The sequence below is a fragment of the Lycorma delicatula genome, chromosome 4, assembly GCF_047948215.1.
Source record: "Lycorma delicatula isolate Av1 chromosome 4, ASM4794821v1, whole genome shotgun sequence".
Taxonomy (NCBI): Eukaryota; Metazoa; Arthropoda; class Insecta; order Hemiptera; family Fulgoridae; genus Lycorma; species Lycorma delicatula.
Window position 1 is genome coordinate 15,355,965 of NC_134458.1, and position 24,297 is coordinate 15,380,261.

General features: G+C 33.5%; 1 protein-coding gene across 2 annotated transcripts in view; it reads left to right on the plus strand.

Moving 5' to 3' along the window:
• Positions 1 to 24,297, plus strand: part of slgA (proline dehydrogenase slgA) — a 308,586-nt gene that overhangs the window by 169,669 nt on the left and 114,620 nt on the right. For both annotated transcript variants that reach the window (XM_075362377.1, XM_075362378.1), the window contains exon 2: positions 15,260 to 15,468. In XM_075362377.1, the coding sequence (XP_075218492.1) occupies positions 15,260 to 15,468 (209 nt within the window). The remainder of the gene's footprint in view (positions 1 to 15,259; positions 15,469 to 24,297) is intronic.

The window sequence follows — 24,297 nt, forward strand, 5'->3', positions numbered from 1 at the left end:
TGGAAGGACAGAGTGGAAGAGCACCGTAGCGGTGAAACTGGTCGATAAGTCTCTAACCTGAAAGTAGTCCAACTTATAGCCCCCTTCCCGTCGAACGAGTAAGCACCCAATGAAAATCCATGTTATGAATAGAGAGATTTGTGCACCAGGAATTGTGTGTGTGTGCGCGCGCGCGGAAGTGAGCTTGACAGGGAGAGCGGTGAGTGGAGCATTCAGATTCTGATCGTCAAGGTCGATGAAGGTCGGATCGATACTATTATGGTTCACCTCTACGTCGGGGATAAAATTGTACAGTAAGATGTAACAGGGAAGAGGAGAGGCGTGTATATAGTTCTGTTAGGATTACTGTGTTCTATTTATAATGCATAAAGTTATCAAGAATTTATCCAAGTTTTTCTTTATATTTTGTTTTAGCGAAAGATAAATACTAGATGAAACATGATACAATATGGAGAGAATTCAGTTGAACGTGTATGAAACAAAGATCTTGAAATCTGCCACAGCGGGTTATAACAATGAATTAAAGTTAATAGAGTTGGACGTGCTAAATTTTGATAATACAAAGAAAAAGGGAAACTAGGAAAGGATAGGAAAATTTCCTCGGGAAAATCTGCTTATATGATGTAGAGATATTCAAGAAAATTTAAAACATAAAAACGTAATATTTTTTGGAAAAAGATGGGTAATAATAATAATAATGATTGATAATAATAATCAGCCAGTTATATCCCTAAAAAAAAAAAAAAATATTGCTTACGATATTTCTGTTACAGTAAGTTTTTTTTATCACCGACAACCTTCCACAAAGATTTGCAATGGGTAATTCTTTTTTTTACTTTATTTTAATATACTTTATCCATTCAGTTTCGTTTTAGAGCTTAGTTTTCTAAGTTTTGCTGAGCTTGTTCGGTCTGTGTAAAACTGCCTGGTTTAAAAAATAAACTACTTGTAAAAATATTTACTAAAATGATTTGATTGAGGGCGGTGTGAAAAGCATAAATGTGTATTTTTCTGTCAAGAAAAATAAGGAACTAAATCGTGTGCAGATTCAAATATCCAAAACGGTATCGAGGAAAGCACGATACAGTTTGATTCTGATCAGCTGGTATACAACACAAAGAGTTGTAAAATTATTCTTATAATATTTCATTAATTATTATTTTTTTTACTTATAGGAATTACGTACATTTTTTCTATTAAAATTAATTCAAATTAAAAATTTTACTTTTTATTAAGCTTCCTTACCTTTTTCTTTATTCACGAAGAGGTTAATAATGTCTTCGTAAATGCGCTAGTCTTTTCAAATATCATTTTTCCTAACTTCTTTTAATTTGCTAGAAATTTTTTAAAAGAAAGAAGAAATAAAATTTCAATAATTTTTCAAAATGTTCGCAATAATTTCCTTTCTATGAATAACGAGGGCGAGATTAAACGTAGCTTACATATTGAGTAATATTTTTTTGATATGTTTGATATAAGGAAATATTTATTAATGAAATTATAACGTGAAATTTATTATAACGTGGTATGTGGTCGTATATAGTGCTTTTTTTTAGTGGTAATTACGTATAGATAATAGTAGCATTACAAATTTCGAATCGTCATATATTCGAATGAATACACCTTTTTTTATCTAATAATCAGAAGTTTTAAAATAATATACCGCCGATAATATAGGGAAAAGTGTTTTCCAGTTTTATCTATATAGGGTAAGCTCAGTAGTTTTATAATCAACTGCTAATTTCAATCGCGATCGGTTTGAGATTATGCAAATAGTTTTATTTAGAAAAATATTTGGTAAATAAGGATTTAAGTTTTTTTTTTTTTGGGGGGGATTTAACATTTTTTAAGTTTTGGATCAACCGTATAAGTACAGTCGGATTCTTTCGCACGCCTTAAAATGGATTTTCCTTGGAAAAAAGCTTGAGCCTATTTTCGGGTCGATCATAGAGGAAAAGCTGTTATTTTATTATTAGCACAGCTATTAATTGTATTTATTTTGTATTTATTTTCAGCTTATCAAAATAAAAATTTCTCTTTTAAAATGAATATTTATTATCCAATAATAATAACGGTGATGGTGGATAACGTTATCCAACTGTGCAGTTCGTGAAACTAAATTTTATCTCGTTTCTAAAAGTTGTAAGCAGAGTTTTTCTTCAAATATTTAATTTTTATTTATTGTAGTAGTAGTAATTTATTTTTATATACAGATACTTTTTTCTAAGCGTTCTAAGTAACACAGTATTATTGTAGCTAATTTTGTACTGAATAATATAAAAGCATAAGATGAAAAATTAATTTTATTATTAATAGAACAATATTATTATTATTATTTATTTTGTGATTCCTCCATATAATTGTGGAGAAAATTTCTTGGTTTATTTATGAAAATCAGTCAGATATTTTTCTGTCTAAAAATAATGTCGATTCAAGTAGATACTGTTTGCAATACTGTAATCTCATTTCGACATGCATTGTAGAATTAAATCGGTTCTCAAAATTTTATTTCAGAAAATTCTAGTAATTTGTTTGGAATGGATTAAATGAAAGTATTCTCGAATGTACGTAAGAGAAAAAAACATAGAAGTGAATTAATAAGGTTAGGTCCTTCTTTACTGATTTTTGCCGAAGAGGATAGATAACGGGTATTATTATTGTTTATTAATCGCTACTATTTATGTCGACGGATGAGTTTGCTAAGATTATTCCGGTTAAACCTCCTATTGTGAAATACAAATCCGTTTGATCAGGTATTTTTTTGTTGTTGTTTGTATTGTTACTAGCTGCTTTTACTTTTAATTTTTTTAAATAATAATAAAAGTAAAATCTTCATAAGTCATAAATGTAAATGTAAATGTAAAACTTCATAATGTAAAACGTAATTTAAATGCACGAGTATAACTTTTGAAAATAATGAATTGTAATTTTAAAAAAAATGGATTTGTTTAAAAATAAAATTGAAGAATAAAACGTGGCAAAACCGTAAGAGATGATTTTTTTACGTCAGTAAAATTTTAGAATCCGAAAATCGTTAGACGTGCGAGTAGGACTAGAACTTCAGTCGTTTGTATAGTGTTCTCGAGTTTAAAGTGAATGTTACGGTTATTCCTTCATCTCTCTATCATAATTCTTTTTCCCTCGAGAATTTCACCAAAATTCTTTTATTTTAATCACACGATTTTTCTAAAATCTAGAATGATTTTTCGTGTTTTATAACCGACTTCAAAAATTTATTTAGAGTGAAAAACGAGAAAAGCTTTCTTTAAGTCCTTTATATTTTTTTCTAATAATCCTGTACGGGATACTTTTACTCTTTAAAATAATTTAATTTCTGGAAGAGATTTGAAGATCATGTCAGATCGCCTGTAACCGTTACGGTTACCGCTTTATAAGCTAAAATTCTGTACTTCGGATCGGTAAAGCGCCTACCGTATAAAGTAATATCTACATTATGGATTTGATTTCATGAAAATTACACGGATATTCACGATCAAAATAGTCATGTAACAGTTTTCATGTACCTTTTTATTATTCATCGCTAGGATCGAACAAATATAAAAATGTATACCGGAAATGAAAGAGGGGTCGAAGAATATGCAGAACTGATGGGGGTATTACCTTCCCGTCATTCCTAGCTTATCTCTTTTATTCCTGTCTCTTTAAATACTGTAGAAATTGCGGGCGGGGCGTCTGAATAAAAAGCGAATTAGAGAATTGAAAGGGGGTTTCTTCCCCTCACAACATTAATTAAAATGAAGGTCATCGGTCCGTCGCTAGGCGAAAAGAAATAAAATACTAATCGGAGTAAGGGACATCTGAACGGAGTAAAGAGAAAGTGAGAAGCCGGGTCTCTTCCTTCGCTCTTCCTTACGCTTATTAAAAGCAAAGGTTTCTTGTCGACGATAAATAATAATTGTATGCGAGTACTGACTGGTGTAAGAGTATCTTCCTCTTGCGCTCGGTCTCGGATCTGTAACATCGTTCTTTGGCCGCCTCGCATTTAGTTAAACCGTACGCGATATCGAATGTTATTTTGTAAGTAATAATATTAATTATTACAGTAATATATTAATAATTTTAAACGAATAATATTTTAAATGTTCTGGATAAAATCGATTTAGTGTAAGTTCTACGACTAACATCTCGGTTTCCGTAAGAAGAACTGGTCTATTTGACAGGTAAACTTGTATTTGTAACGATGCGATTAGAGTACACATTTTTAAATTAAAAAAAACTATTTTTCTCGCTTTTTCGAAGCAGATTGTTTTTATATCGAACAAATAAACAAGTAAAAACAAGAAAGAAAGTAAACAAGCGCATCAAATGTCTATCAATATAAAACTAAGTTAAATTTTCTACACGGGTTATAAATATCGATCGTATGTACATTTTAGAACTACGATATTCTTAATTTACAAATCATATTAATCATTACCACACGGTTCATTATTAAACTTGTAATTTTTTTCATCGATTATTTTACTTGCTTTTACGATTTTATTCGTTTATTGCGATATAAATAACGTATCGGATAATAAAAATTAATAATACAAAGTAAAATAATATTTAGATTTAATTTAGTAAGCATTTGGCAGCGTTGGTAAGTGGAAAGTGGTAAGTAAAATTGTTGGTAAGTGGAAATTTAATTTATACAACAAAGTAATTTTTTTTTAAATCAAGAAGTAATCTCCAAATTTAGATTAAAATTTATTTATTAAAACGTACTGTTGTTATTTCTAATTTGGAATTTAATGGAACAAATACTACTGTTGTTATAATGGTCGTACAATAGAAATAAGTTTTATTATATTGTACATGCTATACGGGGTAATGCATCGCCTTGTATTAATTTCCACAGTCTATATTTTTATATTACGCTGAACGTATTTTAAGTTGTGGATCCGGATGAGTATACGGGCATATAGTAACACATGTGTATACTCGTACCGCCGTTTTTAGCGATCCGACTGATCTGTAATTATCACAATAGAACGCAGATATATATTTATATATATTTCCATCGACGTAATCTTTTTTTAAACCTTCCTCTTCTTAGGAGTATAATTAAACGTCTAATGGATGTCGAATGCAGACTAACTGAGATTTTTCAAAATATTATTAATCCATGCAGTACAGCTTACCGATGACTTAAGCGAATACTTTCGCTCTTGTGACGGCACTTAGAGAAAATGTATCGTTACTGCATTATATGCTGCAGTAACATTTAAAATACTTCAGTCGATTCGAAACTTATATTCATTGTTAAGTTCTACTTTACGTAACAGTATTTTCATTTATATAGAATTATTTATTTTTTTTGTATCTTTACTGTTTTCGTTCTCATCGTTTTGTCACGTAGTTTTCGAGAAAAATCGGTGATTTAAAGGCATTTTTAAACAAAGGCATTAACTTCTCAAGAAAATATTTTTTTGAATGAATATTACATTACTGTAGTTCAATAGAACAAAGATCACTGTCGGATAAGTCATCACTATACCGTAGTTGTGATCGATAGTATACCAGACTTGTGAAATCTGAATATTAGATTGTTATTTACCGATATAATTTAATAGAATTTATCGTTGTCCTGGTTACGTAATTTTAGTTAATGAATATTTCACATAATAATTGTTTTTAATTATCTAATTAATAACTAAAGCTTTAATACGATTACTATAAAACGAACTCGTCTTACGATCGATTGCTTTGTGTTTACTTTTAAAGTCTTGAAAATATATAGAAATTCAACCTTGTAATATCCTTTAACCACATTGATAAAGTCGGCTTGATAATTTTAAACTTGTTTATTTTTAATCGATTTTATTAAAGAAAACGTTTTAAAAAATCCTTAAGTTTACGTTTTTTATTATTTTACAACCGATGATTTAATCTGATCAAACGAGTCGATTTGGAATCCGCGACTCGTGTAATCTCTGCCGTTTTTCAACGGGCGAAACAAGAAAGAGAAGTTTTAACAAATTAACTTTTGCGAATAACAATATAATTTTTAGGTTGCAAAATAACTAATCTTCAATAATGAAACCTTAATTTTTTAGTAACGAAATGAAATATTTTTTTTTAATACTATAAGAAATAAATTGTACACCGGTAATCTTTTACGATCGATATTGAAACAGTTATATCGTAGTGTAAAATGATTATTTAATATTTGTTTTTTAAATATTGTCGTGATAAAAATCAAACAATTTTCTTTGCTTAAGATTATAATATTGTTATTTGCTACGTCATAAACTGCTTTATTTTGTACGATTTTTTTAATATTTATTTTAATCATGTAACTCTAACACGATTAAATAAACTGTTGCATAATTCAAATAATATAGTACAGCGGTGTAATGGAGACGTTTCATTTGGCCGTCGAAATTAAATCTCATCGCTTTATGAAATATACAAGTTTAATAATTAACTTATATAAACACTAGCTTTGGAAACTAACGTACGCATTTCACCGGTTATATTCAGTTTTAAATATCAATTAAAAGCTGTTTTTTCTTCTGTTTAATTATTCATTGTTTACGGGGCGAGGGATGGGATATTACCCTTTATTCTTTAATCTGGAAGGTCCTAGATTCGCATCCTGATCAAGTTAGGCGTTGTTCATACGCTACAGAAATTAACGTACTTCTCCTACGCAGATAGCCTAAACTTATATAGAAAAGTAAGTCTAAAAGTTTTGTATTTTTACAAATTAAGTTATTTTAATTTAAAATCGTTAAATAAGTCGATTCTGTTTTTTTTTAAATTACACATGCGCTTCCGAAATCTAAACTTATGTGTCGGGATGTATGAAAATATGTACTTTTAAACAATTCTATTTGAGTTTTAGCATTTAAAATGGTAACTTATGTTTCTATTACTATATTTTCTTAATCTAATTAAAAATTTAAACATTTTCCCGTTTTTTTAATCTTAAAAGTAGGCTTGTACAAGTTACACTATTAAATTAAATGATATTTAAGTTAAAAATTAAAATATTAAACAAATTTTATATAATCTTGTGAAATAAATAGTTATGTAGATCTGTTTGTTGTTGTTTTAAAATTTTATCTCCTTGCCTCTCATCGAATGCATTTAACACTAGTTCCCCTTTAATTAAGCGTGCAGTCTAGTTTACTCAAATTCAATAATGCTTACATAGTTTAATTGTCGTTACGTTCCCTCTTTTTAGTAAGGGAAAAGATTTTTTTTGCTAGATTTTTATCAACACGAGTTCGTAATAAATTATGCGATCGATATTCTCGGGAAGTACAATACAGTAATTATCATTCATTCGCTTTAGTAGTTTTTGGATTATAGATTATAAAATAGCATTTATTTATAATATTTTAAATGTTTATTATCATTTTAATTAAAACAGATCGGCCAGGGATGTAAGGTTATCTGGTATCCGGGATAGAAGGCAGGAGAGTATTGAGTGGAGTCACAAAAGAAGAAATTTATAGGGCGCTGAGACAAAAAATGGGAAATCACTAGGTCCTCGAAACATTCAGATAGAACTCATTAAGAATGGTCCGGAATGTGCGATTAAAGTACTGCAGAGTATTTTTAATGGAAGTCTTACTGAGGGGCAGGTAATGCCAAAGGAATGGAAATTGGCATGTATTATGTAAGAAAGGAGTTAGAACTGTAAAGACTGTAGGAACTATAGAGGGATAAGTGTCACGTCGTCTATCAGGAGTTTTGTCAGGATTACTTCAGAGGATGATATGTATGAGTGTAAGTGAAGTGTATTCTTGTATAGTTTCAGGTCGACCATTTCTGAGATGTGTGGTTAATTGAAACCCAACCACCAAAGAACACCGGTATCCGCGATCTAGTATTCAAATCCGTATAAAAGTAACTGCCTTTACTAGGATTTGAACGTTGGAACTCTCGACTTCGAAATCAGCTGATTTGCGAAGACGCATTCACCACTAGACCCGGTGGGTTGGTTTTCATAGACCTTTTCTTTCTTTTTCCTGTTTAGTCTCCGGTAACTACCGTTAAGATAATACTTCAGAGGATGAATGAGGATGATATGTATGAGTGTAAATGAAGTGTAGTCTTGTACATTCTCAGTTCGACCATACCTGAGATGTGTGGTTAATTGAAACCCAACCACCAAAGAACACCGGTATCCACGATCTAGTATTCAAGTCCGTGTAAAAATAGCTGGCTTTATTAGTACTTGAACGCTGGATCTCTCGATTTCCAAATCAGCTGATTTGGGAAGACGCGTTCACCACTAGACCAACCCGGTGGGTTTGGTTTTCATAGACCTAGAAAAAGCTTATGTCACGGTGCCGGTGAAGAAATTGTTCTAAGTTGTTGGTGATTGTGGTCTTCATCCGACGTACGTAAGTGCAGCTTATGACGTTTATAGGAATCAAGTAAGCGCTGTTAAGGTGGGAAAACATGTCAGTCTTTTAAATTTAGTAAGGGTTTATATATATAGTTGGTGTTTGCAGATGATCAGGTCATCGTAGCATAAGATCGATTTGATATCAGCTGTATTATATGAAAATTGGCAGAAACCTTTATTATGTGGGGTTTGAAGATAAATTTTAGTAAGGCGAAGTATCTAGTGACCGGTGCAAAAGGAGATGACTTGACTATAGATGGTAATATCATCGAGACGTGTGATGACTTTAAGTATCTGGGCTATATATTATCACAGAAAGGAAGTAGTGTAAAAGGTATAAGTCATCGTATAGCTTTGGGGCGAATGGCTATCCAGAAGTGCAATTCTTTCTGGTGGTCTGAAGGAATATGGAAACCAACTAAGTATAGGTTTTACACGAGTGTTATCGAGAGAATTTTATTGTACGGGTCAGAAGCTTGGGAAATTAGAAAAAGGGGTGGGGAAAGGTTGTCGACTGTGGAGATGGATGTGCTGCGCAGGAGTTGTGGAGTTTCAAGAATGCAGAGCGTGAGAAATGAGATCAGAAGAAGAATCGGGGTACCGGTACAGCGACTGATGTTTTGGAGGGAAGAAGCCTACAACGGTACGGGCATGTTCGGAGAATGGAGGAGTACAGATGGCGTAGGAGGATGTTGGATTGGACTCCAGCAGAGAAGAGGAAACGTGGACGATCTGCAAAGCAGTGGATGTCTGCCGTGACGGTAGCGATGGTGAGAAGGGGGGTTCTGTCGTATTCGTTACTGTTACTACCTTAACCGATTAAACTAGTGTTAAATATTTTAATAATAAATTCATAAAAAAGTTGCAGTAGTATTATTATTAAAATTAGAATGGTACCGGTAACTTTTATGAAGTAGAAGTAGTGTGTTACTACACTTTACGTATTAAAAAAAAAACTCCAGCGCTTTCGGCTATTCTCGCTATCAGGAATGCATAAAAGTTAGTAAAAAATTGAAGTCAAATTGTGTAACGAGCAAATTAATTATATATGAAATTAAAATTTTACGTAGACAAGCATCCGATGAAAATATATAGTAATTTAAATCGATAAACAAACCTATCTGTATTTCATATTCCATTTAAAAGAGAATTTTTGTTTACTAGTGATGTTTACTATTAAATTTAGGCGGTAAAACATTGTTTATATAATTTATTTCGATCATTTATTGTAGAAGAACTGCGCCAAAAACGGAACAAATATTTTTCTCTCTTTATTTTCTATCAATTTTCAATTATCTTATGTCGCTGATGTTGACGTAAGTCAGCCGAAAACGCTAGAGAATATTTTTTAGTTTGTTATTGCGGTTACTTTTGTTAATTACACAGACTGATTATCTACGTTTAATAAAAGTAATGATTTTAATTAATTGCATTAATGTAGTATCGACTTAACAGAAAACTTAAAGTTTTTATTCTATAAATATTTATCTATAGAGATTGAATGAAAATCCCGGTTTTAATTCTATATTTTTAATTAACTATTTCTAATTGTAAAATCTGTATAGATATATTGAAAAGTAACCGATAACCTGAAAGGTTTCTAGATCAAATAATTCCCGAATCGGATGAGGAAAGTGAGAAAGGTATACTTTCATAAGAAGTATAAAATATGTTAAAACATATTTTTATAATTTTCTTTACTCGTTTCACACGAACTTAAAGCGAATCGGTTTACAAGGTACTTCTTTAGTTTTAGTTTTTCTTCAATTTTTTTAAGATAAAATTCGTGGATTTACGGAAAGGTGATCGAGTAGTAGAATAAAACTGCCTGTAATTTTTTATTGCTATTATGAAGCAAGTTACGGATCTTTAAACTAATCGTCCCACAGATATCTATATATATATATATATATAATGCACTAAATTTTAGCGGGATGAGAAATTACTTTGAAGTTGTTTGTAAGATCTTTTCCAAGTTTAAAAAAAAATTAACGATTACGTGTAGTCGCTCATTAATTAAATTTAATACTTTGATAGGAAAATAAATGTAAAATTACATTGCCATTATTTTTTATTATAAAATAAGTATGATTAATGGTAAGTAATAAAATATGTCAGGATTATGTCGGTTGTTAGCGTAGTAAGAAACGGCGTGCTTCCCCCCTAATTTTAAAGATTATTTTTTTATTACTTGTTAGATTTAGACTTTATTTCTCATATTTTAAATGATGTATTTTACTATTGTTTGAAATATATCCTATTACATTATTGTTTGAAATATATAAATTAATTTTAACATTTGTAATATAAAAGACATATATTGTGCGGCTCGTAAAAAAAAGACGAATTCTTTTGCGAATATTTAATGATAATTAAAAAGTTGAAAATAATTCATTGTATGAAAATAATTCATAGCGATTTCCTTGTTCTTTAAAAGCATAATTATTACTTAAGTACAGTAAATAAATCAAACTCTATTTACAACGGAGATGTTTTTAGACCCTAAAAAATTTTTCAGCCGTACACATGTAACTTCATCGGCGTGTTCGTACAAAGGGTATATATCTGTAAAACGGCTCGCATTCATATCAGTAATTACGACTAACATTCAGATAACTACGCGTCTAAATAAATTTCACGTTAATCTTACATTTGGTATATATGAATTTTCCTTAGAAATAAAAAAAAACTCACGTCTTTACCAGAAAACAATAATTAATTCTCACTAACTGGTTTAAAATTAAACATTAAACGATATATGAACTAATTTTTCTACGTTTTTATAATTTATTCATAGCCAAAAAAGCATGACGGTTGTTTCCTTTCTTTTAATATTACCCGAAGGATTTTTTCATGTGAATTTTCCACCGTCCAATTAATATCAAAATGCTTTATTTTGTTTTTAAATTATGAATTTACTCGTGTATGAGTAGAACTATAACACGACGTCATATCTTCACGATGATATAATCCAGTAAAATTTTTCAGCACCCGTTTTTTTATCGATCCAATTTTTTCCTCTGTTTTTGTTATAATCTTATTTGGAAATAATTTTTGTGTATTTAAATTTAATATAACTTTCGGGTAGTACGCGCACCTAATTTTTAAAATCAATTTAGAGAAAATTATATGTGAATCTTACTAGGCGATAATGACCTGTAAAGATATTGCGCAGTACAATCAATCTCAGTCATTTATTATTGGTTTAATTAATTTTCCTTTCCGGTTCTTTTATATACATATATGTAGTGTACCACCGCCTTTTTAACAGTCGCCGTCATTTCCATATATGTTACATACGATAAATCATCATTCGCTCTTAATGCTGAACTTTCTTTCTTTTCCTGTTTACCCTCCGGTAATTACCTTTCAGATAATACTTCAGAGGATGATATGTACGAGTGTAAATGAAATGTAGTCTTGTACAGTCTCAGTTCGACCGTTCCTGAGATGTGCGGTTAGTTGAAACTCAACCGCCAAAGAACACCGGTATTCACGTTCTAGTATTCAAATCTGTATAAAAGAAACTGTCAGCAAGGACTTGAACGCTGGAATTCTCGAGTAACCCTTAATATCCTTCGACTACCCTTAAATAACTGCACTAATCTTCTCTTTTTCTACCGATTTTATTTTGATTTTCGTTACTTTCTCACCCTGTTTTATTAGTCATCGTAATCTCTTTTTATTACCTGAAAATATTTTACTAGTTCCCTGTCTACTTTTAACTTAAATTCTTCATAGATTTATATCCCATAATATTTCTTTTGAACGATCTTATCATTATATGCGATCCTTTTTTACTCTTTTGTTTACAGCTCTCGGGAGCATAGCTATAAAGGGAAAGTATAGCGATCGGATGAAATTATGGATGTCCGTTTTTTTTGCAATGTGGTCGTTTTAAATCCCTTCTAGTTAAAAAAAAAGTAAAATAAAAACTGTAGATTTTCGGATGATTTATGTATGTAAATATCTGTGTCGGCCTATATTTTAATATTCTATACCCGAATCGGCTTAACTTAAATTCTTCAATAAGTAAAAAATTTTATATATATTTATGGCATTTAATTTTTGACGAAAAATTCGCCATTTTTGATTTTTTACTTTTAGTAGAAAATTGAGTTTTAATTCGACTTACTGATTGCGATAGTACTTATTAAATTATTTGAAATTCCAATGTTTTAAGTCGATCGTATTTAGGAACGAGGGGATATTCAGCGTTTTTGCTTCGTAGCTCGAAAACCTGTTGACCGAAAACTTTTAAATTTGGCACAAATATTTGGGAATATATCCCAGCTTTGGCCTGATTTTTATCTCGTCGGGTAGCCTTGTCGAATAATATTGCACCGGATTTATTTTATTAGTGTATTGAATTTTTGCACCGATTTACCGAAGTAAATAATTACTTCGATAAACTTCTGTTCCCCGAAAAAGAAGGGGGCTAAAAGGAACCCGTACTTAAAATTTAAATTTTTCAAACTTTAATTTTTTAGATTGAAAATCTAATTGTATTAATGTAGACGACATGGGAAATGCTCTTAAAAAAGAGGTCCCGCAGGAACCGACTTAAGGATTTAAAAAATGTTTTGAATTTTGTATAATTTCTTATAGTCGCTATTACTATACTACTTTCTTTTATTATGTTTCAACTTACGGCTGCTATTAAAGTTGTTACGTGAAGAACTGTCGAGCAAGGGAGTCAAATCGGACCCAAACCTTTTTACAGATAATCGTGGTTTTTTCCCAGTTATACTTTCAATACTGCATAACTTTTAAGGTAAAACGTCATGTCATCAAAGGGGTGAAATCTGACCTAGATTTTTTTACTGTACATTTTTATCTTTTTTGCAGTTTTACTCTAAATATTTCATAAGTAGGTTATTAATTACGCTAAATCTATGCTATATATGAAACCCTATGGCATATATGGAATAAAAATCTGTCAAGAGCAAAGCCAGAAAAGTTATGCAACCCTTTGCCGACTTTTTTTCTTGTTATTCTTCAAAGCTTACTTATTATTACAAGATTTAAAATTTTAGAAAAAAGAGTAAGGGTCATATAATTCAGAAAATTTAAGCGTGTATTTTTAGCTTTTATACCGTAATTAAAAACATTGACGTCTTGAGTACCTGTTAAAAAAAAAATAATAATAAATCGACTTAATTGTAATTATGCGTTGCATAACGGTTCGTTATGTTATAATTTACTTTATCGATGTAAGATGTTTATATTACATCAAAAACTGAAGTTCCATACGTTTATATTTCTGTACGTAAATATGTTATACTGATTCTCAGTTAATACACGAAAGGCAGTAACAGAATTTCAAAAAAAGTCGCTATGTTGCCCCAAATCCAAGTTGAAATTCACAATTTAGAAGGTTTTTAAAAATATTTTTAAACGTAGAATGTTAAATACGAGAGTTATTTTTTTTTTCAAGGCCCGATCGGTCGCGAAATAAAACCCGTGCAAAAATCGGATGAACCTTTGCGCATATGTGTTGCGCAGCGTCTCTAGTATGGTCTTCAATCATGCCGCGTCTGTTCGTTTAGTTCTGAACACGCAGCTAGCACGTAAACATGTCTACAACAATAGCATCTCCCGCCAAGTGTGAAGTGCATGTGGTAATTCGATTTCTTCAGACTGAGGGATGTAATGCGGCTGAAATTCATCGACGAATAAGTAATGTTTACGGTGAAACTTCAGTGAGTGACAGCAAAGTGCGACAATGGTGCAGGAACTTTAAAGCAGCACGTACAGATGTTCATGATGCAGGCATGTTCATGACGCACACTGCAGCTGTAAAAAAGAAGCTCCTGCAGCGTTTTCGTTAGGAAGTGTTTGATCACCCACCATACAGCCCGGACTTGGCTCCATCCGATTTTCACCTCTTTGCTCACATGAAACGCTGGCTAGGAGGACAACATTTTGGCACAGACATCGAGCTGCAGACCAGCGTAGAAACATGGCTGAAAACACAGGCGGCTCCGGTCTATGACGAGGGTATTGGAAAATTGGTACCACGCTACGACAAATGTCTAAATCGGAGTAGCGACTATGTAGAGAAATAGCGTAACTATGTAAGTACTTGTTACAAATAAAATTTTTTTTATTTTCATTATGGTTTTAATTTCGTGACCGATCGGACCTTGAAAAAGAATAACTCTCGTATTTTAAATTTCTAATAGATTTTACTTTTATTAATCAAATACCAGGAGGAATTTTTTTTTCTTTCTGTGTAAAATTACATCTCGGTATTTGTTGAGATTTTAATTTAATTGTGTATAATAAAATAAGTAAATCTATGATACAATAAAATCATGGATTAGATTTATTATTTTTCGTTATACTTACTTATCAAAGTTTTATTTTTATAGACTTGTTTAAATTTTTCATGAGTTTTAGGCTTTAAACCTCTTTTTTTGTATGCTGTCAGACAGAATATTCGATAAACAGTGGTATTTATCGGGGGATGAAGGAATCGAGGATAGGATAAAGGGGCTTTGGTTACGAGAGAATGATTAAACGGTATAGGGTTCGTAATAAAAGCAAATGATTCTACAAAAAAAGCATACATTGTTATAAAAGATTTACTTAGGGCTCAGTAACTTCTATCATTAACAAGTTTTATCATATAAGGAAAGATCGGTTATTTGGTATGTAGTATTACTCGGATGTACCTGACAGAACTGTTAATTTATTCAGCCAGGATCCCGTTTGATATTTTTAAATTCTATTCAGGTTAATAAATTTTCATTATTTTTTTAAACGTTCTACTAGTTTTGTATTTATAATTACTTAATAATTATGCATTTCTAATAATATTATTTTGTATGATAATGAAAATATTAAGGAAAAGTTTTTAATTAAATATTTTTGAATTTTTTTTGTTTACAGCTTATGAAGTTGACAAAAATGTTGGTAGGAGAGAAAATTTTCACTTTAATAATGAAAGGCACATTCTACGGACACTTCGTTGCCGGTGAGGATCAACACAAAATAGTTCCGACACTAAAACGCCTCCACTCCTTTGGTGTAAAACCTATCCTTGATTATTCAGTCGAAGAGGATATAAGTCAAGAAGAGGCTGAAAAACGTGAATACGAGTAAGCGGAATAATTATTAATGACTGTATAAATTTAGTTCTCTATTTGTTGTAGTAATATATAGTGTAGAACTAGAATATCTTTTCTTCTTTTAATCGGTTGCACGCAAGCTCATGTACGGTGACTGTACACTTGTGCGAACGCTTAAGAAGATGTTCCAAAAATAAGATGTAAGACTTCATCATAGTTTCCCGAGATTACTAAACATCAAACTGTATTCCCCGACAGGGAGTCTTATTCTTTAAGACTTTGGGGGTTGGCGTCTCCACGGGCCTAGCCTCTGCAGCTTTTCTTCCCACTATACAGTGAGCTGCAGAACACTTTACATTTTACACATATACTACACCAAGAACACTACATAAATTACAACATACACACTTACACAACAACATCCTACACGGATATTTCTTACATTTACACTCGGTGGTGTTGCGACATCTTACAAAATGCAACCGTAACCCAAGGTGGGTACAAATCTTGCCGATGGGTGAATGGCTCTATGTAGTGAGTCTCGAACGATACTGGGCACCAGAGCGAACCCAGTTGTATTTAGCTCTATCTCCAGTACGCGTGCGCTCTGCTGGATTGGTCCATTTTTCGCCGGTAATCGTGGGACCAAAATTTCAGTTCCAATAATAAATATAATGATGGTTGGTGGTCCATCTGAAAAAACCACCAAACCTAGTCCTGTGAAGAGGCCTTGGTCAGCTTTGTCTGACAAGGATAAACGTCGAATCAAAGAGAACTGCAAGTCATTAGACTTTAATTATAAAAATATTTGATTTGTTGTTCTTCGAAATAGTCAAGAAGGTGGCTCCCTCCAAAAGGTTTCGCCTTTCTTGATAAACAAAGCTATAACAGGTGCAAGTGGTTTCCTGAAGAACATAAGACAATTATGTGACGGATTGATTCTGATTGAAACGTTCAATGATGAGTAGAGTTGATCTATCTTAAGCCTCTGTAATATGGGCAGTATAAAAATAAGTGTGGATTGCCACAAAACCCTAAATACGAGTCGTGGAGTAATTTTTTGTCGAGACCTTATGGATATAGAGGTCACTGAAATAGCTGATGAGCTTCATGGTCAAGATGTTGTAGAAGTGAAGCATATAATGAAAAGGCAGAATGGAATGGAAGAACCAACACCTTCTCTTATACTGACGTTCAACCTTCCAGTCCCACCGGAAAAAATGAAAATTGGTTATCTTTCAGTTCGAGTACGACCTTTCATTCCCAACCCTCGACGATGTTTCAGATGCCAAGGGTATGATCACACTACAATATCTTGCTAAAAATAGATCTGTGGTAGATGTGCTAAAGAAGGCCACAATGAAACGTAACTGCCAAGAAAATGAAAAATGTGCTAATTGCAGTGTTTGCATACAGCTCACTCCTGAGATTTCCCAACTTTTAAGGAAGAAAACAGCAATTCTCAGAATCTCTACCGAGCAGAAACTATCTTTTCCGTTGGCATGCAGAGAATATAAAAAAACTATTAACTCAAGGAACCTGGTTACACCAGACGTATCTTTAGCTGCCGCTACATCACAACAAGCTCGTACAAATTTAAGTAATCGGCCATGCCGATCCTGCAGTGAGCTAAAAAAACTTGTTCAGATGTTATCTGATCAAGTTGCATTAACAGCCTCTATTTCAGAGCTGAAAAATATGAACAAAAAGTCTTTTGTTGCAGTTAGTGAATTCAACTGTGTGATCCCTATGGAAGTTCTATACCAAAGTTTTACTGGTACGGGCAGGGGTAATCACAGCTGGCAGTATGCCATCTACTAAGCTCCCTGTTAAGGGAACCCATGTAACCATCCCTTCTGGGATATCATCTGTGGCATCCCATTCTACTAAATCTCATCTCATCTCATCTCACCTCATATACTGGAGGATATGGTTAAAGAACTACCCAACCCCAGGGCATCAGAGTTTTTTAAAATCAAAAATACAAAAAAGAAAACCGAATCTCATACAACTAATTTTTATATACTTTCCTGAATTTATTTATCTTTACTTATGAACATTATTAAGTGGAACGTTAGAGGTCTTCGGTCCCGCATTGATGATATTAGTGTATTGGCACACACACATGATCCACTAATCATGTGCTTCCAAGAAACACATCTTCCACAACAAGATCCAATAACACTCAAAGGGTATTTCTGTGAGAGATATGACTGTCTAGTAAACAGTAGAGAGTGGTGGAGTGGCTATTTTCATGAAGAATGAGGTGTCGGCAACAAGGATTCAACTAGCCACCCTCATTCCTGCTGTTGCAGTAAAGGTCTCTATTCCCTTCAAATTGCATATCTGCAATATTTATCTCTCACTGAACTCTGAGTTCAGTGCTCTCGAAATCTCAAATCTCCTCACGCAAATACCATCACCATCATTAATAGTAGGAGACTGATGCCACCATATTTCATGGGACTCAATGTTTTTCTCCAAACGAGTAAATATGATAAACATAGTGAGACAAGACTTGGACCTTTGTCTATTGAATGATGGATCATACACATTCGTGTCTTTAACATCTGTTACTGTATCTAATATCGACCTCTCTGTATGCTCACCAAGTTTACTCCTTCATCTTAATTGGTCTGTTTGTGATGATATGGCAGTGGTCACATACCAATTGTTATTGGCTTCAGTATTGACAGAGAGGTGATAAGAAGGCCACGGAGATGAATTGTTGAAAAAGCAGATTGGAATGGATACCATAAAGCCTTTCAGTCACAGTATGCCAATGGTACAGACTTCCTTGACCAACTTTCCTCTTTTACGTCCATGATACTTGAGAATGCTAATAAATATATCCCAAAAACTTCAGGTAATCCTAGAGCCCTTCTGTTCCATGGTGGAATGATAATTGCAAAAACACTATTAGGAATTGACAGCAGGCACTACGTAAATTTAATCGTTGGCCTACAACTGAACATCTAAATTTATACTACAGGGCTAGAGCGGTATGCTGTCGAGTATTCTTGCACACTAAGAGGAAGTCATTGACGAAATGCGTGAACACTACCTCACGCACTACTCCCACGTCTACTGCGTGGAAAAAGGTCTGTGCAATTTTCAGATCACCGAAACAATTTATTCTCGGTCTTATTGATGAAGGAGAACTCCTTTCTTCATCTTCGACTGTGGCAAATACTTTAGCAAAATCTTTCCGCTCAGTGTCTCTCACTTCATAATATAATAAGGATTTTGAAAGATACAAGATACAGATAGAAGTATTATTAGTAAACATTGGTGATTTGGTTGACGAATTAAACGCCCTGTTTGTATTCAAGGAATTTTCACATGCTCTTAAAAACTCATGTGACTCTTTCCCTGGACCGAACAACATTCGCCTTGCCATGCTTTCACACCTTCCTAATTCAGCACTACTACAGCATCTATTGACCATTTACAATTGTTTATTCTCCGAACAAGTCTTCCCACCCGGCTGGTCAGAAGGCTTTATTATACCTGTACCTAAATCTGGTAAAGACAAAATCAACCCCTCAAGCTACCACCCTATCAATTTAGCAAGTGTTTTGTGCAAAGGAATGGAGAGAATGGTAAACTGCAGGCTTACATGATGCTTGAAGAGACATGGCCTTCTATCTCCAGAACAGTGTGGTTTCCAACAAGGACGATCTTCCATTGACCATTTAGTGTCAATGGAAATAGCTTTATAAAACGCTTTCCTACCCCACCAGCACCTTGGCACTATCTTCTTTGATGTAATAAAGGTGTACAGCACGGCCTGGTGACATGATATTCTTAACACCATCAAAGAATGGGGAATCAAGAGCAATATGCTTGCTTTTATTCAGGGTTTCTTAAATCATCGAATGTTTTGTGTTCGTGTGAATGATTCTCTTTCAGGTAGTGTCATCTCAGAGAATGGAATGCCTCAAGGTAGTGTATTAAGTCCCATCTTATTTTCTGCAGCCATAAACAGTTTTACCAAATGTGTGCAAGCACCTGTTTCATGTTCTCTATTTGTTGACGATTTTGCTATCAGTGGACAACGCGACCTGTTCAACACCCACAGCAGAGAGACTTCTACAGAACACTATATCTTGCCTTGAAGCTTGATCAGGATTACCGGCTTCACATTTTTATCTGAAAAAACAAAATGTGTAGTCTTTTCTTGGCTACAACACCCTTCTATTCCGCAAGTTTTTCTGAACAGATGGCTTATTGCTATCTCTCCCCATTTAAAGTTTTTAGGTTAATTTTTTGATAACTGTTTTACTTGGGTCAAACATATAAAACAATTAAAAACAAAATGTTCCAAACTTCTAGGTATTATGCGAGTTTTTAGTAACACCAACTGGGGAGCCTGGGTCATGTGGGTCAACTGGGTCATGTATGATACGTTTTCATTATTCCTTTGTTCGTTCCCGTTTAGATTATGGTTGTGTCACCTACTCTTCAGCTCTTCATACCATACTTAAAATGCTGGATGCTGTACATCATGCTTTTCCTCAGCTTGCCACAGGTGCATTTAGATCAAGCCCTGTCGCAAGCTTACTTGTAGAATGTGGTGAGCCATCACTTTGGGATAGACAGATCAGCTTTTATTATCTTATTTTGCTCGTCTCAAAGGACAGCCAAATCACCCGGCTTTTGACTCAGTCTTTAGAAATCCTAATTTAGGAAGGTATGAAGGTTATCCACGTTGTACTGCATCTGTAGGTGTCCGTACCCGATGTGTACATCATCATATAAATGTTGACACACCTTCATTCTTTCCAATGTATCCGAGCTCATATCCTCTGTGGGGAATAAACCTTATAACTTTTATGTTTGACCTTACGATGTACAATAAACAATCAATACTACCTACTGTTTTCCAGCAAATGTTTCAGTATGTTCTCTCCAAGATGAACCCAGACGCGGTGGTATACACTGATGGATCGAAACAGAACGATACCGTTGGTTGCGCATTTGTTGTAATGATAGAACTTATATGTTTGGTCTACCTGGTATTGATACAGACCAGTGTGTTTATCACTGATCTGTACTCTACAAATAAGGCTCTAAATATCATTAACCCTAAGTATAGAAATATACTTATTTGCAGCGACTCGTGTAGTGCTCTCCAAGCCGTAGAAAACATTTATCCCAGACATCGTATCGTCATTGAAATCTACAACGCAATTGTTGAATTGAATAATCGCAACACAGAAGTAAGTTTCTGCTGGGTCCCTAGCCACATAGGGATTCCGGGTTATGAACGTGCAGATTCCAAAGCCAAAGACGCATGTAATCAACCTCCTTTCACCATTTGTGTTACTACTTCTGATGTTATTAATTATATAAAACAGTCTCTTTGAACAAAGTGGCAAGGTGAATGGATGGCTGCCGTTGATAACAAACTCTGGCACATTAAAGATTCTGTGTTGCCATGGAACTCCTAATGCAGAAAAACTCGTCGCGAGAAAGTGGTCCTGTGTCAATTACGATTAGGATATACGAGAGTCTCGCACAAGTACCTGATGTCAGCAGGACACACACCCCTTTGTGCACGATGCAACTGCTGCATGACTGTGCACCACATACTTATAGATTGCATATGTTATGCAGCGTTGCGTCGTAAATTTACTACCCAGAAACATTCGTGATGTCTTGAGCAATGATAATGATGTTTTAAACCGATTGCTTCTATTTTTGCGTAATGCTGGGTTTATACAAAAAATTTAATATTGTTGTATATATGTTTTGGATTGGAAGAGTTTTTAATAAGTTTGCGTTTTGTTTTAATCTATGTAGTTCTGTGTTTTTAATTCTGTTATCTGAGTAGGGAGCCTTTTACACACTCCCTATCGGACTTGGTTAAATTTTATTAGTTTTTGTTATTATTTTTACTTTTATGTTTCTTTTAAACAAATTTATTGTATTTTTAAGACTCCAACTGTGATGTTAGTTGTAAGTCTTTAATGATATTAGTTTTAAGTTTTATTTCATTTTTTTTTTAATTTTTGTTGTTAACTTAGTTTTAAATTTTATTATATAGTTTTTATTAGTTTTAAGTTTTAATTCGTTTTTGATTTTAGTTTTAACCTAGTTTTAAATTTTATGTTTTTTCGTTTTTTTACCAAACTTATCATTGAATGCACTTGATGCACTCCTCAATGATATTTTTGGAGTAGCTGAAGTATTTGCCTTCTCTGTCAGAGTCCTCTTTGCTTTGGAGGCTCAATAGCTGCATTTTGAACAGTCTCGATTCAGAACCTTCTCTAATTAACCTTGGACTTGCATCATACCAAGCTCAGACTTAGTCTACATCCCTGCTACATTTTCCTTCACCTTATGACTGGTCAAAAGACTGGTGTTTTTGGTCATTTCGGATGTCTCCTTATCATTCTTATGTACAGTGTTGATTGGTGGCTGCAACTTGATGGGTTTTACTGATTCTTCATACAGAGAAGATGTCATCTTGTGATTTATGACTTTCAATCATAGTAGTAAGGCTTGGCACAAGCAGAGAAAGCAACTACTCATTAACTTTTGGTGAAGAAGGGACGGCAGCTGCTTCTGCATAAATCGATGGTCGAGGTGTTCAACTACTGACAATTTTTTTCTTCTGGATAACTTACTTTTTATAGGATTTTTACCTCCTGAATATCTGTTTCTATCTTGGAAATTGGATAGTTTCTTGAACAGCAGTTACGGTGCCCTTTGCAGTTTACACAAACTGCAGGGTCTTTGCACAAATCACCTTCATGTTTTTCTGACTCACACACACAGATTTCTTGCTTTTCACATCTGGTTTCCATGTGTCAGAAATGCTAGCAATTAAAATATTGCGTAGGTTGTGGTATGAAAGCTCACACATCTAGATAATGTACACCAGCACGGACTTTCTCAGGCAAGGAAGGTCTGTTGATCATTAACATATGTGAAGCAGAGTATTTCTTCTTCTGTGCAATTAAGAAAATCGTGGAAAAAATAACATCTTTTTATGAGTTAAAGGTGTTACGTGGGTAGCATAGGCACAAGGAACTTGATGATTTTCTTCAACACTTGAACTTTTTGAAATTGAGTATCATTCACGGTTTTGACATACAGAATGTTAAAAGTCTTACGTATTTCCTTCACAGGACCACCAGCACAACTTTCAGGGCTCCCATGCACCGACATACATGGGCACGGCACCTTACTACATGTTTGCCATCACGGGGACCATATGTACAACTGAAGGGTCTCTGTTACACTTGCAATTACATTGACCCTGACTACCACATTATCAGCTCTTAAAATAGTGTATATAATTTTTTTTTTTTTTTTGTTGGATTAACATCTTTTATCATTTGAGGTTCGTTGAAGATTAATTTTTTTTTTAAGTCTGTATGTATTATCGTTTAGTAATAAATATTATCCGCAGGTGACCAAAGAGTCTAGTCCTGTAGTGACCTGAAGTTGGAAATAGGTCAGGATCATTGTTATAATGATCACATGTTATCAAAATGAATGAAGCCCTGTTAGCCAGCTATATGTGTTGTACTTATGTGCAGCTGTTATCGCCCTGGATGCAGAAGGTAAGTTCCCAACGTGGGAATTATCTACCAGGGCATTATTATTATGTTTTTTTTTAATGTGCGCTTCGAATACTGTGGTATTAGCACTTGTCGCAAGCTAAAACTTTCCCATCCTCATTAAAATAAACAATTAAGTCAAGCAGATCATCTAGAAAACAGACTTGTCATAAAACAATAAACCCCAGAAGAACACAAGGTGACATGGGTATATACCCTTGCCACTTAAAAACATCCAATCTGTTCCTGAAGTGATGTCAGCAAAAATATCAAAAACAGGTGTAAAGGGCCCACAGTTATTAAGAATACATCCTTCAGCAAATTCGCCATTAGCTGAAAAGAAACGCCAAACACACTTTTGTGAGAAAATCAATAATTAGAGAACATCAATATAATTAGTCATCCTGACAAAAAATGTAACACATATTAAAGTCTTGTTGTTCTAATAGACAACCAATCTTAAAAACTTGATGACTGTCTTCTTTCTTTTATCATTATAAGATAAATCAATTGCCTAGTTTCTGGTTAATTTTAGCCTCATTCTTAGGTCTCTGTATAATGTGCTTTTTTCTAGTGTATGTTTCAGTGTATGATATGAGTCACAGCTTATTGAAATAGGTCTTTATTCTCCTGCTAACATGTAAGACAAAGTAAGTCTAGTATCACCAACTCTGACCCACCGGGTTGGTGTAGTGGTGAATGCGTCTTCCCAAATCAGCTGATTTGGAAGTCGAAAGTTCCAGCGTTCAAGTTCTGGTAAAGTCAGTTATTTTTACACGAATTTGAATACTAGATCATGGATACTGGTGTTCTTTGGTGGTTGGGTTTCAATTAAACACACATCTCAGGAATGGTCGAACTGAGACTGTAAAGATTACAGTTCATTTACACTCATACATATCATCCTCATTCACCCTCTGAAGTATTATCTGAAAGGTAATTACCGGAGGCTAAACAGGAAAAAGAAAAGTATCACCAACTCGAAACCTTGTAATGGCAACTTGTTCTTGGTGCGTTAGAACATTTCTCGTTTTAATGGAAACTGGGGTATTCTTAATGGAATTAAGCTTCATTGTAAGTGTACCCTATTTCCTTATCCATTCCTTTCTTATGGCCTGTGTGACGTAGCTTTTAAAGTCATCTATTCTAACTAAATTAATATCCACTTCACCGCTGGTTTAGCTGTTCTATCAGCTGCTTCATTCCCTGGAATACTAGCATGGCCAGGTGTCCATGAAGATGCCTTGTTTACTGTTATATTTAAGATTTTTAATTGTTATTAATATAT